The sequence below is a fragment of the Temnothorax nylanderi genome, unplaced genomic scaffold (assembly GCF_030848795.1).
Source record: "Temnothorax nylanderi isolate EJ_2023f unplaced genomic scaffold, tnyl_v1.0 TNYL_tig0161_pilon, whole genome shotgun sequence".
In the NCBI taxonomy this organism is placed as follows: domain Eukaryota; kingdom Metazoa; phylum Arthropoda; class Insecta; order Hymenoptera; family Formicidae; genus Temnothorax; species Temnothorax nylanderi.
Window position 1 is genome coordinate 138876 of NW_027249223.1, and position 25449 is coordinate 164324.

At 37.1% G+C, this 25449-nt stretch overlaps 1 protein-coding gene across 1 annotated transcript in view; it reads left to right on the forward strand.

Annotated features, from left to right (window-relative positions):
• Positions 1–25449, forward strand: part of LOC139777755 (uncharacterized) — a 185653-nt gene that overhangs the window by 115720 nt on the left and 44484 nt on the right. The window contains exon 5 of the mRNA XM_071715356.1: positions 16667–16756. Within this exon, the coding sequence (XP_071571457.1) occupies positions 16667–16746 (80 nt within the window). The 3' untranslated portion in view covers positions 16747–16756. The remainder of the gene's footprint in view (positions 1–16666; positions 16757–25449) is intronic.

A 25449-nucleotide genomic window follows, 5' to 3' on the forward strand; every position in this document is an offset into this window, starting at 1 on the left:
TGTCTGATTGGGAAATATTGTTGTGTCCAATTGTTAATGTGCGCAATCGGGACAATCCCCTCATTTCGACGTATACCATCACCGATCGGTAACGAGTCACGCAAGAAAACACCTTTGAAGAATGGTACGCACATATGTTTCGCCAGTCTCTCCAATTGTACGTTAGTCGTAATACCCGTGGGTAGGGATGGGATTAAAGTATCTTACAAGTAGGTTCGAATCTGTTGGCGTAGTTTCGAACCCTTTATGAATACCTTGAAAAACAAAAGTGTTACTTCCAAGTATACTCGAACCTGAATCAAATGTGTTCGAATCTTTTATGAGTACTTTACTACAAATTTTATTTCTTTCGAATCAAAACGTTTATATAAAGCGACAATTATTTTAATATTAATTTTAATATTTTATAAATTATAATTTATAATTTATAATTTAAAACTTTCACGAAGAGTAAGAAGTATAACATAAAGAATCAAAATAAAAGTTATTTTTTTATCATTGCCTATTGGTAAAAAATAAAATGAACAAATCAAGTAATATAATCAACGATAGTAATGTGTGTATGTATATATGTATATTATATGTATATGTATAGCAGAGAAAGAAAAGATCTGAGAAGAGAATCTAAGAAAGAAAAGAATCTGAAAAGAATGACAGATTATTGTATATGTACATATACACACACACACACACACACACACACACACACACACACACACACACACACACACACACAAATATCTCTTTATTACAGTTATTACACTGAGAAAAAGGTTTCTTTATGTCAATTAAATATATTTGGTTGACACTTTTCTAAAATATTTATTTCAAGCAAACGAATTATATTTAATATAAATGAATGTTTTGTTGGTATTGCTAATCATTCATATTTGTGTCAACTCGGCGATATAGTTGACATGTTGAATGCGATTTGTTGAGCCAACTCTATATTTCTTAATAGATAAGAAATCTTGCTTTTGTTTCGTGCTCGGTGCTCGGCGTACCTTAGAGGCGTTCAGGCATAATCCCACGGATGGTAGCTTCGAACCACCGGCCGCTCGACCGAGTGCGTGAACCAAATGTCCGAACCTGCGGTTCCTCTCGTACTGAGCAGGATTACTATCGCAATGACTGGTCATCAGTAGTGTAAAACTAACCTGTCTCACGACGGCGCACTCTCACGCGGCGAGAGAGTTCGGCTCGCGCCCGCTACGCGGCGCATTGCCAGTATCAATGTAACAAAATATACTTTTGTGCCAAAATTATATTCTTTAACTACTAAGAAATATTCACTATTATCACAAACTAACGATTGCATTGATTCAACAAATTGATTCGATTCGCCGTATCCAACCATGCCATTTATTATCTGTTAACGAGCCTTATTTGGTCCAAAGAAATCTTTTTCTCAGTGTACAACTTTATATAATAACATAACTTATATATTATAATAACATATTATTTAATTATATCTTATGTAATATATTTAGTTATCTAATATTTGCAACTGTTTAGAAATAATATTTGATTTACAATTTTAGCTTTTAGTCTATTTCGCTTGTTATTTATAACATTTCCTGCTTTCGGAAATACTCTTTCTGATGGAATAGACGTAGCCATAATGCACAAGTAATCATGTGCGCATTTTGATAAAATAGGATATTGAATTGCGTTTGTAGACCAAAATAACAAAGGATTAGCTTTACGATGTGCATAATTTAATCCCAAATAATTTTGCACTTCTATAGCGGTAGCTGATGAATTAGACACATTTTTATTTGTAGCCATAATTTCGGTATCAAAAGATGACCAAAGTGAAATCCGTTCATTATTTACATCTGATTGTGAATTATTTGTGAATGTGATATCATATGTACTCGTGGATGCAATATCATTAGACATATATTTATTTGCTTCTTCAGTTAACATTTCACGCGCACGGGAAATACAATCACTGTTAGAGAAAGTCAATATTTTAAAGCGGGGATCTAGTAATGTTGCTATCATGTAAAAACGATTATTTTCAATATCATTTAGATAATATTCCATATAATATATCAGCTTTTGTCGTAAAGTATATTCTAAATCAGTATCGTTATTAAATACATGTAAAGAGTATTTAACTGTTTTCTAATAGCTATTATTTTTGATAAGTTTACGTTCTTTTCGCTACTAATTTCTTCTGTAATAAAAAAAATATCTGCAAAATGGGTATGATTATTTCAAGAGCATTTCATTCTGGATCTGTTAATAATTCAAAATTATATTTTAATGTTGCTAATGCTAAAACTATAGCACGTTTCTGTTCGAGTAATCTATTAAACATTGCATATGTCGAATTCCATCGTGTTTCCACTTCCATTATTAATTTATGGTTTGGTATATTAATAAGATTTTGTGTTTCTTGCAGTTTATCATATGCTACGCTACTGTGTTTGAAAAACGTAACTAATCTTCGACATTTTTCACGAATACGGCAAATATCATGGATATCTTTAAGACATTTTTTTTACTATTAAATTTAATGTATGTGCAAAACACAAGATATTTATCGTACTTGGTTCAATTTGTTTGATGGCAGACTTCATATTTGCGGCATTATCCGTGACTATAGATATAATTTTATTTTCTAATTTCCAATTACGAAACACATTTTGTAAATGATTAGAAATCGCAATACTTGTATAATTTCCTTCAATTTTTGCAGTTTCTAACGTATAAGTTTTTAATTTGAAATCATTATCAATTAAATGACACGTAATAGTTAAAAAACTGTCTGTATTTATACTTGTCTACGTGTCTGTTGTAATACATACTTTATTCGTATTATCTAATTCATCTTGTACCTTATTTTTAGTTTCTTTATATTTTTCATTTATCCAGGCTTTCAATAATTTTCGATTGGGAAAACGGTATTTTGGATCCAGAAATTGTAATAATGCAACAAATCCAGTGTCTTCTACAATGGATAAAGGCTGAAGATCAGTAATTATTAAGGTCCAAAGCACATATGACAGTCGTAGTCGTGGACGTAAGTAACGCACAAGCTTTGGTGTATCCTGATCTGTCAGGTCGGGGACTACGACTGTCGTATATCGCTACGCCATGTTATGTGCTTTGGCCCTAAATCTGTTATTAGAGAATCAATTGTTTTTTTCCTTATACTATTCTCTGAAAAAACATTATTGTTTAGAATCTAGCATGAATCGGTATCAAGGGTGAGAATAGGCAGAGCTTAATATGGTAAAGAAGGGTTATTCAGATAAGGCAGAGTAAAATCAATAATCTAGTTATCGACCTCCCGTAAACGCACTATCGATCAAGGAGAGCTATCGTACTGTTACCATGCACTTCGCAATGCTAAGCGCACGCATCCACCAAGTGTCGCTGTCCGTTATGTATACTCGACCAACGACGTTCGCATCGTCACTTCTTTTCAATAACTCAATCAGTGAGGACGTTTTCATCTGTGATACGTTGCTACGCAATATATCTTTTGATTTCTTTCGGGTGTCTTCCTTTTGGAGGCCTGAAACTGTGATGTCGTGTACCGTTCTGGAGGAGAGTCCTTGTACCATTCTGAGGGAAAATCCTTGTACCATTCTGGATGAGAATCCATGTACCGTTCTGAAGGAGAGTCCTTATACCATTCTGAAACTGCCGATTGCGGCCATTAAACTGCTGACACATTAGGATTTGTCCCGACAATAGATGTAAACATATCTTTAAAGGACAACCACTCTTGTGGTGATCCACTAAATTGCGGAATACTAATTCGCGGTAGCCGCGTGTGTTGCACGAATGTCGGACAACTAGAGTGCTGAGAAACAGATTGAGTGGACGTTGAACGAGTAATCGGATCTTGATCCGAGTCTAAAAGAGAGGTTATCCTTTCGATTGTCTCCAGATAACACTCTTGCGTGTCCTATTGTGTTTTCAGATAACACTATTTCAATTAATCCAATCCTTATAATTTATATATAATTATAAATTATAAATTAAAGTTAAATTAAAATATATAAAATACATTCGTAAGGACATCCGTCTTGTACAGTAGTATTCTCATTTCCATTTTCTTTAGAAATATTATGCACTTTCATATGTTTAATAAGATTTGTAGTGCATTTATCATATTTTAGTTTTTTGTGACATTTAATACACTCCACATTACTATTTTCTGGTTCCGTGTAATATTCCTAAATCCACGAATGTTTAGGCATATTTGCTATCTTGTCGTTTACTGTGTCAAGAGGTTATACGTTATACCTTACTGGTGTTTATACGATAACTGACTGCGTATGAAAATATTTATGATTCCTGTTGAATCGTATGTAGTTTGACTTGACCTTTAGCTTATATTTACTAAATGTATCGATACTTCTATAGTATAGATAAATCTATAGGTACATACAAAGACAGAGAGGTAACATAGAAAACGATCGAAATTATCGACATTTTCGGCATATATGATACTACTGAGATATAATATTGAGCTACTAAAGATCTAAGCTCGGACCGTAAATGGCTTATTTAATAATGATTGATAGTATATCATAACAGTTTTATTTATCTTATTATTATGATAAATACATTATTATAACTTTATTTTTAGTGTTCGAGTACTGCTTGTAAAAGATTCGATTCTTTAGAATAAAAGTACTTATAAGTACGTTTCGAATCTTGCAGGTACTCATTCCAGAATTCGAAACGAACTAGTCGGGATTCAATTACTTCGCAAGTACAATGTATGAAATATTATTTCTTATGAATATTACTCAAATCTAAGGAAATGAAACTTGATTATTGGATTTGACTCGGATTTTTAAGTATATATTGAACTTGATCCCATCCCTACCCGTCGGTATATTTAACGCCTCTTTGACGTTTTATTTCTTTCTTCTTCGATGCCACTCCCCCCACGTTTGTATGGAGCGAGATAAAGTCTGCGACCTTCCATGGCGCGATTGTGACGTTGCATCTCTTCCACCTGACGCCGCGCGTCTCTATTAGTTCACCGCTTGTTGCAACCCCGGGTAGCAACCCCGAATTCAACGGTAGATCGGTAATACACCGCACAGTGGCCCAAATCCCAAAAACCTGGCCAAAATATGAAGGCGTTTTTCAATTTAAATGAAAATTGATATACAGAGGTTTTCGAGGTCGCTGATTACGAATCAAAAGTCAAAATTACAAAAAACAAAATTGCGGATTCAATATGGCGGATATATATATTTTAAAAATATCAAATTTAGCCGAAACTTGGTACACATCGGTTTTGAGATCGCAGATTACGAATAAAAAGTCAAAATTACGAAAAACAAAATGACGGATCCAATAGGGCGGATATATAGAGGAGACCGGGGCGAAGTCGTATTTTTTCGGTGCCGATTTTTAACAACAAAACAAATAATTTTAGTAAAATGTGGTATGCCGTTGCAAGTGAACCTTTGGCTACAAAATTTATAAGGGCATTTTTGGTCTACGTCGCTTTGTTCAACCAGTATAGAGTAAAAACAATAAAAGTGCAAAAATTGAAATGTCAAAATTGCCGGGGCGGAGTCGTCACTCTATTCTCGAACTAGATTTTAAATAAAAATTCATAATTCCAATCATGAAAAATGATAGAATATATTTTATTAATTATTTTTTAATAGAAAAATGGAAACATTAATTAAAAACACAATGGCGGAAAATAATTACAAGAAAAGCATACGCACTTTTGTACCCTACGATCGCACGAAATGCACTGTTTTTCGTCAGCTCTGTTCTCTGTCATCTCTGAGCACACGCAGCACATATTATCCAAGTCCTCGTCGGAATCCGACCACTGCTGCTTGTTTGACTTTGATTTGCGCCCGAAGCCATTATGATATCGTACGGCCACGTCATCCAAGTGTGCTATTTCATCATTATTCTTCTTCAGCCAGTCGTTTAACGTAGTTCTCGGGACTTCAAATTGTTTTGCGGCTACTTTTTGTTTTAATTTTATCTTTTGTTTTAATTTTGTCTTACTTTGTCTTAGGGTCAAAGCACATATGACAGTCGTAGTCAGTCGTAGTCGTGGACGTAAGTAACGCACAAGCTTTGGTGTATCCTGATCTGTAAGTTCGGGGACTACGACCGTCGTATATCGTTACGCCATGTTATGTGCTTTGGCCCTTACTTTGTCTTAATTTTATCTTTTTTCACCGCAAGAACTGCCTTCCTGAGTTGCTTCTTGTCGACGGGAGTCGTTCTGCAATGGTACGTGCGTACCATTTTTTTGCATTGAGAAATACAATGACGCATTTGCAACAAAAAATAGAGTGAAACCACCGGGATAAAGTCGTCACAGTGACGAGTCCGTCCACCGGGCTTGGTGACGACTTCGCCCCGGACAGATTTTAAGTTTGATCGCTCATGAAATATTAGAAATCAACGAAAATAAAAAAACTTCACTGGATTCGTGTTCGGCATGCATTACTCTTCAGAATCACTTATCTCGAGTTCGGAGAGAAAATAATATTTAAAATATTAAAAATTTTCGACGCGCAAGAAATTTCACTTTTGACCTCCGAAAACACGTTTGCCTTAATGATAATCACAATGGCGTATAATCTCTCTAAACTCCGTTGGTCACATGGGCACCATAAGTAGCGTTTACAATATTAATGGTGAGTTCACACAACATATAGATTTCGAGATAATTGTAGTGACGACTCCGCCCCGGTAACAACTTCGCCCGGTCTCTTCTATATTATTTATTTTTACATAAATAACGTTTATTAATACGCGTGCATGCTACTTCTTCATTTATTAAAGTATATATGAAAAAAATGCTTTCTCATATACATTACTAGTTCTTTTTTTTTCTATTTTTATCTTTACTCAAATTAAATAAATCGATTAAATAAATCAATTAAATAATTTAAAACACGTTGCTTCCGCACATGCTCTGATTCACCTTTATTTTCGAAAATAATTGCGTGAATTTCGCGGCGACTTATATTTCTCGAATACATTGTGCTTCTATTCGCGTTGAACTAAGACAAAGAACTAACTGTAAGGCATTATTGAGCTGTTGACAAACCATACATACACAATTGACATACTGCGATAAATAAACAAATAACAATAAATAAGAAGACAAAGCTATCATCTATTGTCATTACTAATCTCATGATCTAGTAATATATGCGGTCACTTCGCGTATACTTGGCGCAAGACACTACCATGTCTCTTGATTCTACCACTAGGCGCCACCACATTGTAATTTGATATTTTGCAAAGAGCAGCTATGAGCAGCTAATTCTTTTTTTATTATTTTTTCTGTGCTTCATAATCTTTGTTATGAGATAAGAAAGAATGCGTCACTCTGCGTCGCACTTTTTATATTGACAATTTTATTCATATCCGTTCATAAAATTTTTACTGTTTAAAGAATATATTATAAATGTTAATAAACACAACATATTGCATTTTCTGTTACAATATATGTTAGAATAAGATTTATCAAGTTGTCATTCAAAGGAATTAAAAATTTATAGAATATTATTATTGTGGGAGACAGCACGATGTCATAGTTGTAAAATAGTATGAAACGCGTGCATGAAATTGCCTGACTTTGAGGAAGATTTCAAAATTGCAATACACATTCATAAAACAATTATTGCATAAGTTGGTTCACTAAACATTTAAGATAATATAATTTGAATACTCTATTAAATATTTGAAAATTTGGCTTTTGGCCAGGTTTTTGGTGATTTTTGGGACCACTGTGCACCGCCTCGTTTCGCTGCCGGAAGTATCCGTTTTTTCGGATTCGCTCTCTTCTTTTTTGTCTTCGTTTTTAAACCCATTCCGAGCTTTCGCTTGGCCTTCATAGCCGCCAAGACGGCTGTAGCGGCAGCTTTCTCTCGACACGTCCTAGCGCTCTCTCGGTGAGTATCTTGTCTGCTGCGTGTCTCTCGGCGAGATCGTTGCTACGCGAATAGGCTATGTTGTGCTCACGACACGACGCGTTCAATGGATTTACACCCGGATCACCTTTGACTAAACGTTTCTTCAGCCGAGTGCCCGGATCACAAAACTGATAGCCAGGGATATATGCAATTCGATCGGAAGTGCGTTTATCGCGCGATTTAAGGCCTCTATCTATTTTTTTCATTGACATTCGCCGCAATTCTTGATCAATGGTGCGGGACCGTCAATGTGCGTTCGCTGCCACAGTTGATTGTAATGTTCTTTACAGCGATAGGTCTGAACCTCCAAATCCGCCATTATATGTTCCGGAAGCTTGTCTCACACGTAGTGGAAGTGATCGCCGCACATGCGCAACAAAACAGCTTTCGGCACAAATTGCAACTGTTTGGCGCTCAAATCGCGAATCTTGACAACCAGACGAACATCTTTGCTACTGAGCGGTTCGCGGTTCCGTGCATCTATAAATAGGCGTTCGATCGGAAGCCCGATCCAGTCGGCAATGTGAAAAAATGAGATTTGTGCGACAATCTTTGGGAATTTGCGTGACAAATTGCGATAGATCACGGCTAGCGATAGGGGATAGCGTGGAGAAGCGCAGCAGGCATGGTAAGATGCTACTATACGCGCAATCATTTGCGACCCTTCGAATTGTACAAAAATCAACGTAAGCTTGCTGGAAAGTCCGCACGGTGTACGTTTCGAAAACGTGCACGTATACTCAAAGTCACTGCACAGCCGAAATATCGATATCTGAAGAATTGATTGGCATCGATCGACGAAATCTGTTACTTCACGTTCTCCAACAACAGTGACGTCATTCCGCCGAACGATACATGTCCAAACTTGAGCTTCGTCTTCGTAGCATGCGATAAGCAAAACGCGGTGAGAGAGTACTTCTCAAGTAACTCTCTCATCGCCGGCACTCGAGCATCGACTGCTTTTATCTCTGTCAAACGTACGCGAGAATACCTAAACATCTGATACGCGACAACGCGAAACTGCTGATCCTGTTCAAACAGAATGGCACCAATCTAAAACACGTGTACAACGATCATGTGAATATCGACATGATGTACAACGTGAATTTTGCGCGTCGTGTCGCGATTGTTAACAACGCAAGTATAGATTCGTAGTGATAGATAAGGACAGCTCGCTTAACAATGACCGATACAGAAAAGGATTTAACATGTTTGCGATACCTTGTCGGAGGTAAAACGTTAACGTTAGAGAGATCGACACTTTGCTTTTTCCGCAGTGGTCGCGATCGACAATATTATTATCGATCGTGTGTCAATATTTGCCGCGCGTTGTTATTTTTCAGATATATGATTACTCAAATTATTTTAAATACGTACTGAAGGAGACTATAAGTAAAGCCGAAACTTTTGATTATTTTTTTAGTTATGTCGTGTGAATAAATTAATTTATTAAAATAAAATTTTTTTATTTAGCTCGTCCCGTTGGCCTATTTACCACAATACTTTTTATTTTGCATTAAACGAGCCTAACAATCTAGCAATATTAATAATATTGTTACGTCTTTCGATTCGTCCCTGTGTTCGGCCGATCGATACGGAGCGGCCGGCAAATGTAAAAGAAGATTGTTGTCAAGACAGCGCGTAATTAACGAACGGGTTGTCTTCGAGTTTTCTCCGAGCTTTCGTTGACGTCGGACGTTTCGCGGACGTTTCCGGTTAAGACGAGCTAATTCTTGTTTAAGTGGTGTTCTCGTTATTGTGTGTTGTTTATCCCATTAAATCCTTTAAACTTACAACCCGAGTTTGTTATATCCGCGAGTGCGCGAGTGCCGAATCCGCGCGAAGGCGTAACAATATTAATAAATATTAATATAGAAAAAATAACTTCCTCCGCCAGTGATTAAAAACCAAAAATATTCTTTTATTACTCGACTAACTGGCAACAATATAATAGTAATCACTACGTTTTGACTCTAGGTTTGAGTCCTTATTAAGTGCAGTCTAAAAAATTAGGAACATAGCGTTATATAATACAATAATTAATAATCATTAAAATAGAGAGCATTACCTAATCATCAAAATTGAATCGTCAGGTGGTAATCAAAAGATATCCTTGTGTTTATGGGAATGTTCCAGCATGGTCATAAAGTACAACTATAGAAAAGTTATTTATATATAAAAACAATAAGTGGAGAGATAATGTGAAGATCGAGAAAGTCTTACGTGTCTTATGTGTCAAAATTTCAAAAATATGCATATTAAATAAGAGATTCTTCAATGTGACGTGTCGTGCGTGTGGAAGTACTTAGGAGACTAAGTACGTTGACAAAGAGAACAGAATCAAGGGGTCAGAAAGGTTGACGAGGGAAATAATAAATGTATAAACAATTAAACAGACATAATGACACCGTCATATACCGAATTTAGGTTCTCTGTATCTTTTTTAAGATTAATAGTGTTATTTTGCTTCTTTATGAAAAACATTTCAGCAATCTCTCTCATTCTCGTATTACATTCCTTATGCAAAATTTTAGGATCTGACCACTTAAAGTTATGGTTGTTATGTAGTCGATGTTTGCTCACAACCGAGAAATTGCTGTCATGTCTCTTGATGTCATTACAATGCTCCTTGATTCTAGTCTCTAGATGTCTTTTTGTCTGTCCTATATGAGAAGCCTCGCAGTTGTCACAATTGATTTGATAAACAATATTCGTTTCTTTATTTATTGTAAGTCTATCTTTACCCTTTTTGATGACAGTGTTAAGCTTTTTTGGTATCCTATACAAAACATCCAATCCAATACTAAACTTAATTTGCCACAGTTCTTCCACGCTATCGAGTTGATTTTGCAATCCACCAGCTTCGGTTTCGGAAAAAACTTTCCATGTTACATGGCTCTAGTGGACTCGAACCTGGTTCATCAGATTACGAGTCTGGCGCTCTACCACTAGACCACACTGCCGCCAACTATAAATCTATTTTTATCGAATTTTTTTTATTAAAATCCTGTTTTTTTATTTTTATATATGCTATAAATATATTTATGTTATAATTACACGACAATAAAAAATTCGATAAGAAAATAATAATTAGGAAGAGCGCCCCTCGCAAGCTCCTGCGGACATGTAAAAGTTACCCTGTGCTTGAGCGGCACGCTCGTCACTTGTAGGGCTCGCCGGCCGAGCGGAGCGGCAAGGGGAGAGAAGTCGGTGTAGCTCTCGAAAATCGCCTCGAATGTGCAAATAATTCCGACCACTGGAACTTATATACCCGTATGGTAATACTCAACTTCGAACTAGCGTGTAGCAGCGCGGTAGGACGTCTGGTTGCTGAGACGGTGGCCTGAGTTCGTTTCCCAGTGCTTATAATTTTTTATATTTCTTTTATTTTTTATTATAAAATTAATAATATTGTATAATAATAATATTGTATAATAATTGTTTAATTATTCCAAGAACAAATGAAAAAAATAATTAAAGTTGTAAGTAGTCCAAGTTTAATGATTTTTTTACATAACGTTCAGAGTTTGATAAGGGGTTAGGAGGATAGTAATTAGTAACTAATTTTCCCTTGCACAAATAGATATATTTATTAACATAGAGTGATTAGTCGAGAATAGTATCGATCTACCTTACACCTTCATAACAAATAAATGCTCGTTTCAATTGTCACAATTAATGAAAAATTATTGACGGGTCATTTTGATTCTCTTCCTTACCCTCTTCTAAATCGTATTGTGTCCAAAACACGTTAAACGTGCGTTCCTTTATTACGTCTTGTGTTCGATTGTTATATAAAAAAAATTAATAAATTTTGGCTATTTACAAATTAAATTTTTTCTTACATGCTCCTTCGTTCTCGAAATAATTAAATAATTATTATTTTATAATAAGAAAAAAATAACTGAAAAAATAAAATAAAAGGAAGCACTAAGGAACGAACTCGGGCCAGCGTCTTAGCAGTCAGACGCCCTACCGCGCTGCTACACGCTATTTCGAGATTGAGTATTACCGTACGAGTATATGAACAACGCTGAAATCTTATTTTGTTAATAACTTTGGAATGGCTATCTAGTGTCAGTTAATATTTCAAGTATATACTCAAGGGATGCCCCCCTACAAACTATTAAAGTGTCATTATCTGCGCTTCCCAATGCGTACACTCTCCTTCAAATGCACGCCGAGAAAGCATTTTAGTACGTGAGCTGGGCTAGCAGTCTCGATCGCATCAGCTGATTGTGAGTTAGAGCGAGAAGGAGGGGATGATATTCTCTCGCTCGCTCGGCGTCGTCACATGGATAGACAAAGCGTCTCTATGTGTGTAAGTCGAGGAAGGAAAACGCTGGTACCCGAACTATTCGAACTCGAAATCGCATCACTAGTCAGCATCAGTTTTTAATCATAAAGGTTTTCATTATAATCGGATTGCCAGTTATGCCCAATATTCGTATAAGATCAATATTATTATGGAATAAAATATTTTTAGCAAATTATTATATTGAAGTAAAACATTTATATAATAAGATTAATTAATTAATCTTATCGTATGTTTAACCAATTTCAACTAATTTTACGTACGATGTTAATTGTACATTGCATATTGCATTATTGTGCAGAATATCTACAATATCGGCTAAGGGTCGATTCAGACACAGCCGTGCCGTACCCGTACCGTATCCGTATCGTTAACATTAGACAAGGCTGGAGACACATTAGACAAGGATGGAGACAATAGGAATCCTTGTCTAATGTTTCTGTCCGTGATACGGTACGGGTACGGCACGGCTGTGTCTGAATCGACCTTAACATGTTATCGACATGGATCGTGTCCATCCCAGGAATCGTGTAGCGCCTCACGCTGAAAACCAATGAACTATAAGGCGTGGAAAGTAAACGCTTTGACAACCGAATATATTCTTGCGTGGTACCTCGTTATTATTCGCTTCACGCTAGTGCTGTAACGTGTAATGTACTTATAAAACTTTGAAAATACTTCGAGTTCTTCAGATTAGCAAGGAATGTACTACGTTCAAGAAGTCTTTACCACTCCTTCCGAGTTGGCAGATCGCGTGCGTTTCCCCCATGTGTCCCCCCATGATTGGGATCGTACAGGCTTCGTATCACGTTCGTTTTACGGTTGTTTAATAACTGTCAAGGAAAAGGGATTTAACTCGAAGTATTTTTAAAGTGTCCTGAAATAATCTCAAGTGTTATTTGGTGCAAATATCTTTTTATTTGGAAGTACCACGCAAGAATTTTCAACGTGTTGTTTTCTCGCTTCTGACGTCATGATTCAATATGGCCGCGGCAGGTACCCAGGAGCCTTAACTGAGACTTATACTGTTGGTTCCAGGCTCATTAAATTAAGTGCTGCAGCGTTTTTTTAATCGCTGATCTCTTGATCACATTGTTAAATTTCAATATAGCGGCCAAGGGTTGCAAAAAATGATCGTATAATTGCCAAAGTCTGAATTAAGTATAACAATTAGTTTCTATTTTTCTGAAATTCAATGTTTTAGGGTTTTTTAGCTACTCACGAATTGCGAAAAACTCCATAATGCAAAACGTTTAGAAACATGACGAAACCTTGGAATCTCATTCTTATTAGTTCGTATTTTCTAAGGAAAATGTGACTTCATGTTTACTATTCGAAAATCGTTTCAGAAATAACTTTTTAGATGCTGACACTGTAAAAAAATAATGCTTCAAAATTTCGGGTATTGTGTATGAAGCAACTTCTAGCTAGCGGCTATTCATTGGCGAGTTTGTTATCACCCTGCCCTTTGACAGTCCCTTCCAGAGGCTTAACTTTATCAATTACTGCGAGGCGTGGGTCTTAAGTCGTATCCGCGTTTCATGGAAAAGCGCGATATCAATGCGCCCTTTTTGGCCCCGTGACCCGAGAGTTCCCTCAGATCTTTATGACGTTTTTAATTTATTGCGACCTATGCCACGAAATTTTCGAGATAATTGAAATTTCGTGCTTTATTTCGTGGAATTTCATGGAATGTGACAACAAGTCTATAATTTGCCTATTTTATTAGGCTCGAGTTTTCTGGAAGGTTTCGTCATTTATTTTTTAATGAGCGATGACAGTTGGAGTGCATCCGCTTCAATTGATAACCGCTATTTATGGTTTCCGTCTATTTCGTGTGATGAAATGAGTGATTCCACAAAAGAAAGAAATTGTGGAGTCAACAGGACGTAACACATCATATAATTTATTTTAAACTGAACAAATTTTATTTTAAATAATAGAGTTACCGACAAATTCAATTTTTACAGAAATTAAACTGTCGGAAATATTGATCGTACGCCCAAACAAAAAAATACGTATTTTCCATTTTTCAGAATACTTCTCGGAAAAAAATTGTCAAAATTATTGCAGTAGGTCAGAGTGAATATGTGAAAATTTCAGCCAGAATGCCCCATATATATACATCAATTGTATATAACATACTTAAAAAATGATATAATACCTATAAAAAGTTACCTTTTTAAAAAAAGATACAAAAGAAGCGCCAAGTAAACGCGCCTGTCTACCTACAAAAAGTATGATGTCAGAAAATGGCAAGTAGGAATAAGTCTTTGGAAAGAAGCTGTTGTATATTTTTTAAAAAATTTAATCAACATTTTAAAAAATATTTAATGCAAAAAAATTTGGCGTTGCTACATTGAATAATTTAATTTATAATTTATATATTAATAACTATTATTTATAATACTATCTGAGGACGAGCGTGGCCTAGTAGACAGCGCACTGGTCTATTGAGCCAAAGGTCCCGGGTTCGATTTCCGGTAGAACTAGAAAAATTATATTCGCTCGTTCTCCTCTCGGAAGGCAATGGCAAACCACCGAGAGTATGTCTTGCCAAGAGAACTTCTCTAAAAAATATAGCCGTGCGGAATCGGCGTTAAACTGTAGGTCCCATATACAATGTGTATAATCCACGTGCGCAACACATGTATATGAAGAGAAGTCACCATGCTCGGGCACGAGTAATAGGACTGAGGATGATTTATAATACTAGACATCACAGACACGCGCTACGCCCGCGCTATTTAGCAACAGATACACACAACTGTCAAAATATGCCATGACAACCGCTCATGAAGTAAGCGCAGCGAGAGAACCAATCGGCATCGCGGAAAAGAGTCAATAATAAACTTCGAGAGATGCGAGTATCGATTTAACATGCCTTTTTTTAGATAGGATAATTAATATTAATATATAATACTAGCTGGTTACCCCCCCCCCCCGGGCTTTGCCCGGGAGTCGTTTTCCTTCATTAATATTCCTTCATTAATATCCTTCATTATTATAAACGACTTCATTTGGAGTAGATTTTTTTCAAAACGGGACGGTGAAAAATTCCCAAAAAATTCACATAATTCTATTTTGCATTCCAGAACAACATATTAAAATTTCATGAAACTGGCTGCATTTTTTTGTAGCCATTGAACCTCCTTAAACAAACATACATACACACCAATCCACAAAAATGCTATAAATTGAAAAATATCACTTTTTTATCAACTAAAGTTCAATTCCGTCGTATACAATTCTTTGAAATTCACTCAATTTATTTCTTAAAAAATTGGAAAAATTTTGTAACCGATTTCCAAAAAAATCGGTAACGAAAAATTATACACTTTATGGCACTCCCCGAGAAATTCTATACCCCTGTTTTATATACAATTCTTTAAAATTCGGTCAATTATTTCCCAAAAAATTGAAAAAATTTTGAATACCGGTTCCCAAAAAGATTGGTAACAAAAAACTGTACAGTTTATAGCACTCCCCGAAAAATTCTACCCCTGTTTTATATACAAATCTTTAAGATTCGGTCAATTATTTCCCGAAAAATTGGAAAAATTTCTGATACCGGTTCCCAAAAAGATCGGTAATGAAAAATTATACACTTTATGCCACTCTCCGGAAAATTCTACCCCTATTTTATATACAATTCTTTGAAATTCGATCAATTATTTCCCGAAAAATTGCAAAAATTTCGGATACCGATTCCCAAAAAGATCGGTAACGAAAAACTATACACTCTATAACATTCTCCGGAAAAAATTCTACCCCTATTTTATATACTTTTGGTAAAAATTCGGTCGAATAGTTTAAGAGTGTATAAAGAACATACATACAGACATTCTATTTTATATATATAGATTAAATTAAATTATATTATGTCCATCTCATTCATACACACACATTTTGTTTTTGAATATTTTCAGGTATAGCAGCACTATTAAGTTTTTTTGCATTAAATATTTTTTAAAATTTTGATTAAATTTTTTAAAAATATACAACTTTTTTGCAAAGATTTAGTCCTATTTGATGCCATTCTCGGATATTCCTTTTGTAGGTAGACAGGCGTATATCTTTTTCTTCAAAAGGTAAATTTTTATTTAATATCAGTAAGCGCTTGAAATGTGTAGTTACTAAATTATCGTATGCAAACATGATTCACGAATAAGTGACTCATAGCTCGTATAAGGAATCATTTGTATTTCAAGACCTTTATGTTCCAAAAACTACTAAAATAAAGATCTCAAAAACTTTTATTAAGTATTTGCGAATTTTCTTGTTACAGTAACTTTAATTCGAAAATTTTTAGGAATTCTATATTTATATGCATATGCATATATACTTCTGCTGTGTCATGTAAAATATAATTATAAATAGTATTATAATAAATACTTTCATTTAATTACAGATAGCTCCGCTGGCTACATGTCAATTAATCTTCCATTGTTATCAATGCAATTAGCCGTTCTCGGTGTATTTCATCAATAATTTAAAATAGGTAAGTTTAAATAGTTTATTAATTAAAAAATTGCATTATACAGGGTGGTAGTTGAGTACTCTAAAGATTTTAAGAGGTGATTCCTCACACAAATTCAAGATGAAAACTTCATATGACCGAAATGGCTTATTGTTAGTTTCAAAAATACAGAGTGTCAAAGTTAAAGGAAAAATTTCGTTATTTTTAAAAATTTCAAAAACCACTCGGATTATTTTAATGAAACTCTGTATGTTTAAATGACATAAAGACTGATCTTTTGGGTAAATCAACAGAAGAAAGATCTTTTTAATATTTTCGCTAAACTAAGCCATTTTAGAGAAAAAATAAATTCAAATTTGTAGACTTCTTTTCATTCGTAGACTTTATCCCATTTGTCATAAAAAAATTTCAAACTTAAAAAAATCAGTGGCGTACCAGTTTTTTTTTAACTAAGCCGTTTCGAACATGTGGTTATATGAAGTTTTTGTCTTGAATTTGTATGAGGAATCATCCCTTAAAATCTTTTAGAATACTTAACTGTATATAACATGTTGCGTTAAGTCTATATATAATTTATTGTTCCCCTCAGGGTTACAACTTAATCTTCTACATCAATCTTACAGATATTCCTACACACTTACTCTAATCTTATTCTACTTCTAAGCCTACCTGGACGGATGCGACGTGCGCCTTGTAGAATTCTGTGTATGCCGGTCGTCCTTATAGTGGCAAAACTTTTACATTCTGGACCACTTATTTTTTGAATGATGATGTAGATAGAAGTAGTCAACACTTTCTCTTTATAAATATTAATACCAATCTATACTTTATTAAAATGTCACGAGGAATGTGGCGCGTGCGGCCATAGTACAACGATTACTCCGAGTCTCAGTCAAATTCGCTCCGATTCGAGTCGAAAAGAATATAGAAGGGGAAACGATGGCACAGGGCCGTACAATGTTACGCGAGATCCAGACATACCGCGATTCTTATGCTATAATGGGTAACGGAGATATTTTTTTAACGCATCGCTTATATACACCGTGGGCTGTTTTAACTATCACTACTCTGACTATACCGTCATCGCCAGGATGAGTAACTGTCACTCTACCAGTGATCCAACGTAACGGAGGCGTATTAGCCTCCTTAAGTATTACAAGATCTCCTATGCTAATATTATGCGTTTTATTAGAAATCCACTTGGTATGCTGTTGCAGCTCGTTTAAATACTCTTTGTTCCAACGCAAAAAATGCTGCTTTACTTTTTGAATATGTTGCCTTGTTGAAAGGCGATTCGAACTCTCATTTGTAAAATCGTATTCCGGAATAATTTGTAAAGACGTATTAATTAGAAAATGCGTTGGTGTCAGGGCGAGTGGATCAGACGACATAGGCGTGAGAGGTCTCGAATTTAATATTCCTTCTACCTCTATTACAAAGGTATTAAATTTTTCAAAAGTGAAGAGGGCTTCTCCAAGCGTACGACGCATGTGATGCTTAAAACCTTTCACGGAAGCCTCCAAAATTTGCCCAAAATGCGGTGAGCGGGGAGGTATAAAAGACCATTGTATTCCTTTATTTGCTAAGTACCGATTGATTGCTTGCTCATTTTTCTTTTTCTGGAAAAACTCGAATATCTTTTTCAAATGATTACTCGCACCCAGAAAATTCGTACCGTTATCCGACTGAATCACTCGGGCCCTGCCACGGCGTGCGAAAAAACGTTTTAAACAGGCTAAAAAACGCTTCAGTAGTCAGGTCGCTCACAATTTCCAAATGAACAGCTTTGGTAGCTAAACACACAAATACAGCGACGTAAATCTTAATCTTATTGGTTAGATGCTTTTTCTCCTTAATTAAGAACGGGCCGCAAAAGTCGACACCGACATTTTCAAATGGTCTCGAGCTTACTAATCTAATCTTTGGCAAATTGTCCATCTCATACTCAGGAGTCGAGGGCTTCCAGCGAGAACATATCACACATTTCCGAATTACTCCTTTGACGCGATTTTTTCCATTTAACAACCAATAATTTTCTCTTATTGCACAAAAGGTCGCTTGACTTCCGGCATGACAAAGTCTGATGTGAGTCTCGCGAATTATCAATTCGGTAATGTGATTGTTAGACGGTAACAAGACAGGATGCCTTCGACTGAAATTTAGATCCGCGTATCTTAATCGACCCTCGACTCGAAGTATTCCATCAACGTCTAAGAACGAACTGAGCGACAATACTTTTCTTATCTAGTGGACGTTTCTGACTTAAACTACGCAGCTCGCTTTCAAAGGCGGTGAGTTGAACTAATTTTATAATACGTATTTCGGCTCCCTTCAAATCTTCAGTGTTGAGGTCTTCCGAGATGGTTTTCAAGGATCGACACTTATTGTTAGAAGCAAAACGTATGCAGTACGCTATGATCCTTTTCATCCTAGTGAAGGATGAAAATCTTGAAAGTAGATCCGTATCGACAACGTGAATGTTTGACAAGACAATTATTAAGCGTTGTTCCGGAATTTCAATACTGGGTATTAAATTCGACGGTCAAGCAGTTTCATCCTTAGACAGCCAAATCGGACCATTTTTCCAAATGGGGTTGTTGACAAATTCGCGGAGAAACTGTCCTCTTGACAACGCGTCTGCGGGATTGTCCTGAGACGGCACGTGTCTCCACTTTCCGTAATTAGTGCTTTCTTGAATTTGTGAAACTCTGTTTGCAATAAAGGTTTTCAGTTTGTGTGGTGAAGTTTGAATCCAATGGAGCGCAATCGTAGAGTCTGACCAAAAGAACTCCTTGTTTAAATTAATTCTGAGTGATTTGATAGTGGCTTCATACAACCTTCCAAGAAGAGCCGCCACGCTCAATTCAAGCCGGGGTAAAGATAATCTCTTGATTGGCGCTACTCGAGTTTTGGAACAGATCAATCGAACTATGTGGATTCCCGAAGAGAATTGTAGATCTCAGGTATAGCACGGCTCCATAAGCTTTTTCGCTTGCATCACAGAAACCATGTAAATGGATGTTGATTACGTTCTCTGCTGTAATTTGGCGAGGAATGATGTAATTATTTAGAACCTCGATTTGCTCCTTGTACTTGTCCCAAGAGATAGCAACGTCCACAGAAACCGACTCATCCCAATCCAGTTTGTTCTCCCACAGCCGCTGCAGCATAATTGTCGCCTTTACTATGACTGGGCCGACCAGTCCGAGGGGGTCGAAAAGTGAACCAACTTGAGAAAGCATGGTTCTCTTCGTCGTTCGTTGATACTCGGGAAACGGTTTTACGACGTGGATCAGATGATCGTCACGGAGATGCCAATGGCTTCTGAGTCTCAGACTCGCTCAAGCAGATGTGAGGGTCCAAGGATTTATCCAGCAGTGGTTCCAAAAGACTTGGTTCGTTTGAACACCATTTACGTAGATGAAATCCACCACAGGCTAACAATTCGATAAGCTCTTCACGCAAACTTTGAGCCTCCTCGAGTTTTGATGTGCCGGTGAGAGCTTCGTCAATATAGAAATCCTCAAGAAGAACTCTGCATGCTAGCGGAAACCGCCTTCGCTCGTCCTCGGATAATTGCAGCAAAGATCGAACGGCGAGAAACGAGGCTGGATCGGTACCATAAGTTACCGTGCTTAAATTAAATATTTTGATTGGGCCATTTGGATTTTTGCGCCATAAAATCCTCTAATACTTGACGTCCTCGGGATGAACCCTGACCTGTCTATACATTTTTTCAATGTCGGCACTCAATACATATCGATGGGTCCGAAATCTCGTGACGATGGAAAACAAGTCTTCCTGAAGGGTCGGACCAGCGAGAAGTACATCGTTGAGCGGACACACCATTGCTACTCTTTGATGAGGCGTTAAAAACAACCCGCAATTTTGTTGTGTGGCTGTCGCGCTTGAAGACGGGGTGATGTGGGATGAAATATCCATCTTCGGTCACGTTGGAAACAGATATCTCAGTCATATGACCAAGCCTTTCGTACTCGTCAAGAAAATTTGAATACTTCTCACGCAATTGAGGATCCTATGCTAATCTTCTTTCTAGTGAATACAATCTTTTTTTTGCTAGTTGATAAAAGTCGCCAAGTTCGTATTTTCTATTATTAAATGGAAGCCTAACTACATATCGTCCACTTTTATCCCTAGAGTACGTCTGAGAGAAATGTCTCTCACATGCCTTTTCGTCATTGGACAAATGCTTAACGCTCGAAACTTCTTCAAGTTCCCAGAATTTAGAGACTTGGGCGTCTAAAGAATCTACTACTAGATTAAACGCAATTCGATTCGACGCAGGCCCCTAACCGTATCGCTCCCGAAGCTATCCAGCCAAGTCGTGTTTTTTGTAATATTAAAGCAGAGTTGCTTAATTTGATCTGACCTACGCATAACAACTGGTAAAAGAGTTCCGCTCCTATAAGAGCGTCAACCTCCGAAGGAGTTGGGAACAGAATTCGGGATCTGCCAAGGTGATATTTCAAGGCGAATATGCGTTAAGCTTTGATTGAAACCCGACACCGGAATATTGACTTCTCTCTTGGCGAGATTTAAAGTACTGCATAATTTCTCAGTAACAAAGTTAGACTGAGATCCGTTATCCAACAAAACCCTACACCTGACGGGCTCTCCGCGGTTATTCAGCATACGCACGGATGCCGTAGCCAAAAGAACTTGCGAAGCGACGACCGCCTGAAGACTTGCGATTGGATTAGCGCTTGCCGCGTTAGAGCTACCAAATCCCCGATCAAATGATTCGCCTTCAAATGAAGAAGAGTGTGATGCTTACGTTTACATTTCCTGCATGTACCGGATCTGCATTCGTCTACCAAATTATTTGGTCTTAAACAATTGTAACAGAGCCCCATGGATTTCACCTTGGAAAATCTCGTGTTACGATTCATTTTGAGAAATTGTTTGCATTGAAATGTGTTATGGTTCTGCTTACAAATTGTACACTCGAGTTTAGTATGCACGGTTACAAGAACTTGTCGCGTCTTTTGATTTGTATTGCCTCGCATATTGTTTGATCGTGATTGATTCTTTGTTGACTGACACGAGTAAACCAAGGCTTCCTGACTTACGCTTTCCAAAACATGACAACGATTCTTTAGAAACTTCCAGAAATCATCAACAGACGGCATATCGGTACCGTCAATAGAGCGCTCCCATTCTTTGTGAGTATTTCGATCAAGTTTTGATGTCAACAAATGAAAAAGCAATGCGTTCCAAGATTTTGTCGGTTAACCAAGAGCATGAAGTGCCCGTGTGTGTCTTAAGGCGGCATCGACTAAAGATCGTAATTGTGTTGGAGATTCTTTAGGTATTACCGGGAGATCAAACAGCGCGCGAATGTAGCTTTGAATTACACAGCCCCACAAAAAAAAATTTTTTTTCTGTCCGGCGGACCGGACTAGTCAATTCTTACGTATTTTGGGTCGCTGAATCCGAATCCGAGGTCAGAATTCAAAAGTTGGTTCGTGTTTTTTTTCTAATCTCAAAAAACATACTTTTTTAGTACATTTTGAGCCGTAATAAAAAAGCGCGAGCTAGTTTCGAAATTCTGACCGTGGATTCGGATTCAAAAGCTTGAATTACATAACAATTGACTAGATTTTTTAATACAAAATGGCAGATCCAATATGGCGGACCCAATATGGCGGATGTTTTTTCAAATTGATCCAATTCGCTTGAAACTTGGTACTCAGGGGTTTTTGTGGTCGCTGAGTACGAATCTAATGTCAGTTTTCCAAAATTCAAAATGGCAGATCCAGTATACCCGATGAGTTTTTGAAAATTGACCAGATTTGCCTAAAATTTGTTACTCGAGGGTTTTTGGGGTCGCTGAATACGAATCTGACGTCATATCATAACATAATCACACTGAAAATGCAGTTTTTCCCACATGACTCTGAGAAAGTACAAATCTTATATATTTGACGTCCAAGACCACAATAGTCAAAGTATATCCACCCTGGCGAAAATGAGAAGTTTCATAAACGTTTGTTTGATGTTTACGTGAGCGTTTGCGGAAGTTCGTTGATAGTTTAGAAACGGTCAGTAGAGAGTTCGTAGAGCGGAAATTGCAACGCTGCAGCGTTTGAAAGGCGTTTGTATATAGTGTTTTTGAGAGTTTGCACAGCGTTTACATGACGTATGACGTTTGCTGAGAGTTCTTTAAAACATTTAGAGATCCTCTGTTAAGCGTTTAGGATGCATTCGGAAACGTCACCCGGGTACACACGGGTATACTCCCTTCTCTTTCTATCTCAGCGAGTTAGAAGGAGAAGGGAGTATACCCGTGTGTACCCGGGTGACGTTTTCGAATGCAGCCTAAACGCTTAACAGAGGATCTCTAAATGTTTTAAAGAACTCTCAGCAAACGTCATACGTCATGTAAACGCTGTGCAAACTCTCAAAAACACTATATACAAACGCCTTTCAAACGCTGCAGCGTTGCAATTTCCGCTCTACGAACTCTCTACTGACCGTTTCTAAACTCTCAACAAACTTCCGCAAACGCTCACGTAAACATCAAACAAACGTTTATGAAACTTCTCATTTTCGCCAGGGTGGATATACTTTGACTATTGTGATCTTGGACGTCAAATATATAAGATTTGTACTTTCTCAGAGTCATGTGGGAAAAACTGCATTTTCAGTGTGATTATGTTATGATATGACGTCAGATTCGTATTCAGCGACCCCAAAAACCCTCGAGTAACAAATTTTAGGCGAATCTGGTCAATTTTCAAAAACTCATCGGGTATACTGGATCTGCCATTTTGAATTTTGGAAAACTGACATCAGATTCGTACTCAGCGACCACAAAAACCCCTGAGTACCAAGTTTCAAGCGAATTGGATCAATTTGAAAAAACATCCGCCATATTGGGTCCGCCATATTGGATCTGCCATTTTGTATTAAAAAATCTAGTCAATTGTTATGTGATTCAAGCTTTTGAATCCGAATCCACGGTCAGAATTTCGAAACTAGCTCGCGCTTTTTCATTACGGCTCAAAATGTACTAAAAAAGTATGTTTTTTGAGATTAGAAAAAAAACACGAACCAACTTTTGAATTCTGACCTCGAATTCGGATTCAGCGACCCAAAATACGTAAGAATTGACTAGTCCGGTCCGCCGGACAGAAAAAATTTTTTTTTGTGGGGCTGTGTTATTATTCTTCTATTATCATAACGTTCCACTATAAGAGCCCAAGCTACGTCGTAATTTTGAGAGGAAGTTTCTAGAGATTGAATTACCTGCGCGGCTTCATCTGATAACGATGATCTTAAATATTGTAGTTTTTGAACAGGGGTAAGATTTGCGTTGTCATGTACAATAGATTTAAAATTATCATAAAAGCCTAGCCATGCCTCGTAATTACTACTGAAAGTGGGCAAGTTAATTGTAGGAAGCTTTATATTCGCTGTCACGTTCTGTACAGGAAGCTGATTTTGGACAGTCATTACATTATCGTTAGCCGCGGGGGGCCTGACGGACGCAAGCCGACGCTGAGCGCGGTTAGTTCAAAATATGATTCCTCGAAATACGCTCTTTCATTATCATCCGATTGTGCGCCAGTGGCGGTCGTATTTAATAAATCAATACTAGTCTGTACTTCCTCGAAGCTATCCCATGTAGTTTTAATTTTTTCAAAACGTTTGATTAACTGCTGTTCGTCCGGACGTTCAGACCATTTTTCTAAATAACCATTGAATCGAATCAATTGCGCTTTTATTGGAGCACGTCTTTGTACGAGCGCGCGAATCTCGTCAGCCATCGTGTCAGTCATTAAAGTTATAACAGGAACGAAATATATTAATACGAAGTTTTAGTTAACGCAAATATAAAGTACGTTTTGAGATGATAATATAAATACGCAAATATAAATACGCTTTGAATTTCGTCGGTATGATTTCGACGACGTCCTCTGGTCGCTGCCTTGTTATAGTGCTGTCTCTCTCTTGCTCTCGTGAGCCGCAAGCCTTATCCTCTGCAATGCCTCGTGTATGCCTCGTGTATGCCTCGTGATCAAGTTTGTCTCTCTCTCTCTCCCTCTTTCGTAAGTTGCAACGGTCGGCTCGTCCCGATGGATTAAAATGAGCACTGCAGCTGTTGAAATTCAACGATTAGATATCTTGGTCTTTATGTGATCTTACCCTCAAGTAAGCCTCGATAAATAACCGTGAATTTCTCAGAGAGATCCAGCTCTAAGGACCAAAAATGTTTGGACGGATGCGTCGTGCGCCTTGTAGAATTCTGTGTATGCACGCCGATCGTCCTTATAGTGGCAAAACTTTTACATTCTGGATCACTTATTTTTTGAATGATGATGTAGGTAGAAGTAGTCAACACTTTCTTTTTATAAATATTAATACCAATCTATACTTTATTATAATGTCATGAGGAATGTGGCGCGTGCGGCCATGGTACAACGACTACTCCAAGTCTCAGTCAAATTCGCTCCGGTTCGAGTCGGAAAGAATATAGAAAGGGAAACGATGGCACAGGGCCGTGCAATGTTACGCGAGATACACTACCTACACACACACACACACACACACACACACACACACACACACACACACACACACACACACACACACACACGCGCACACGCGCACACGCGCACACGCGCGCGCGCGACTTCCGTTTCCGTTTACATATTTTACTACTTCCCTCACTCTCTTTCACTCACATTCTC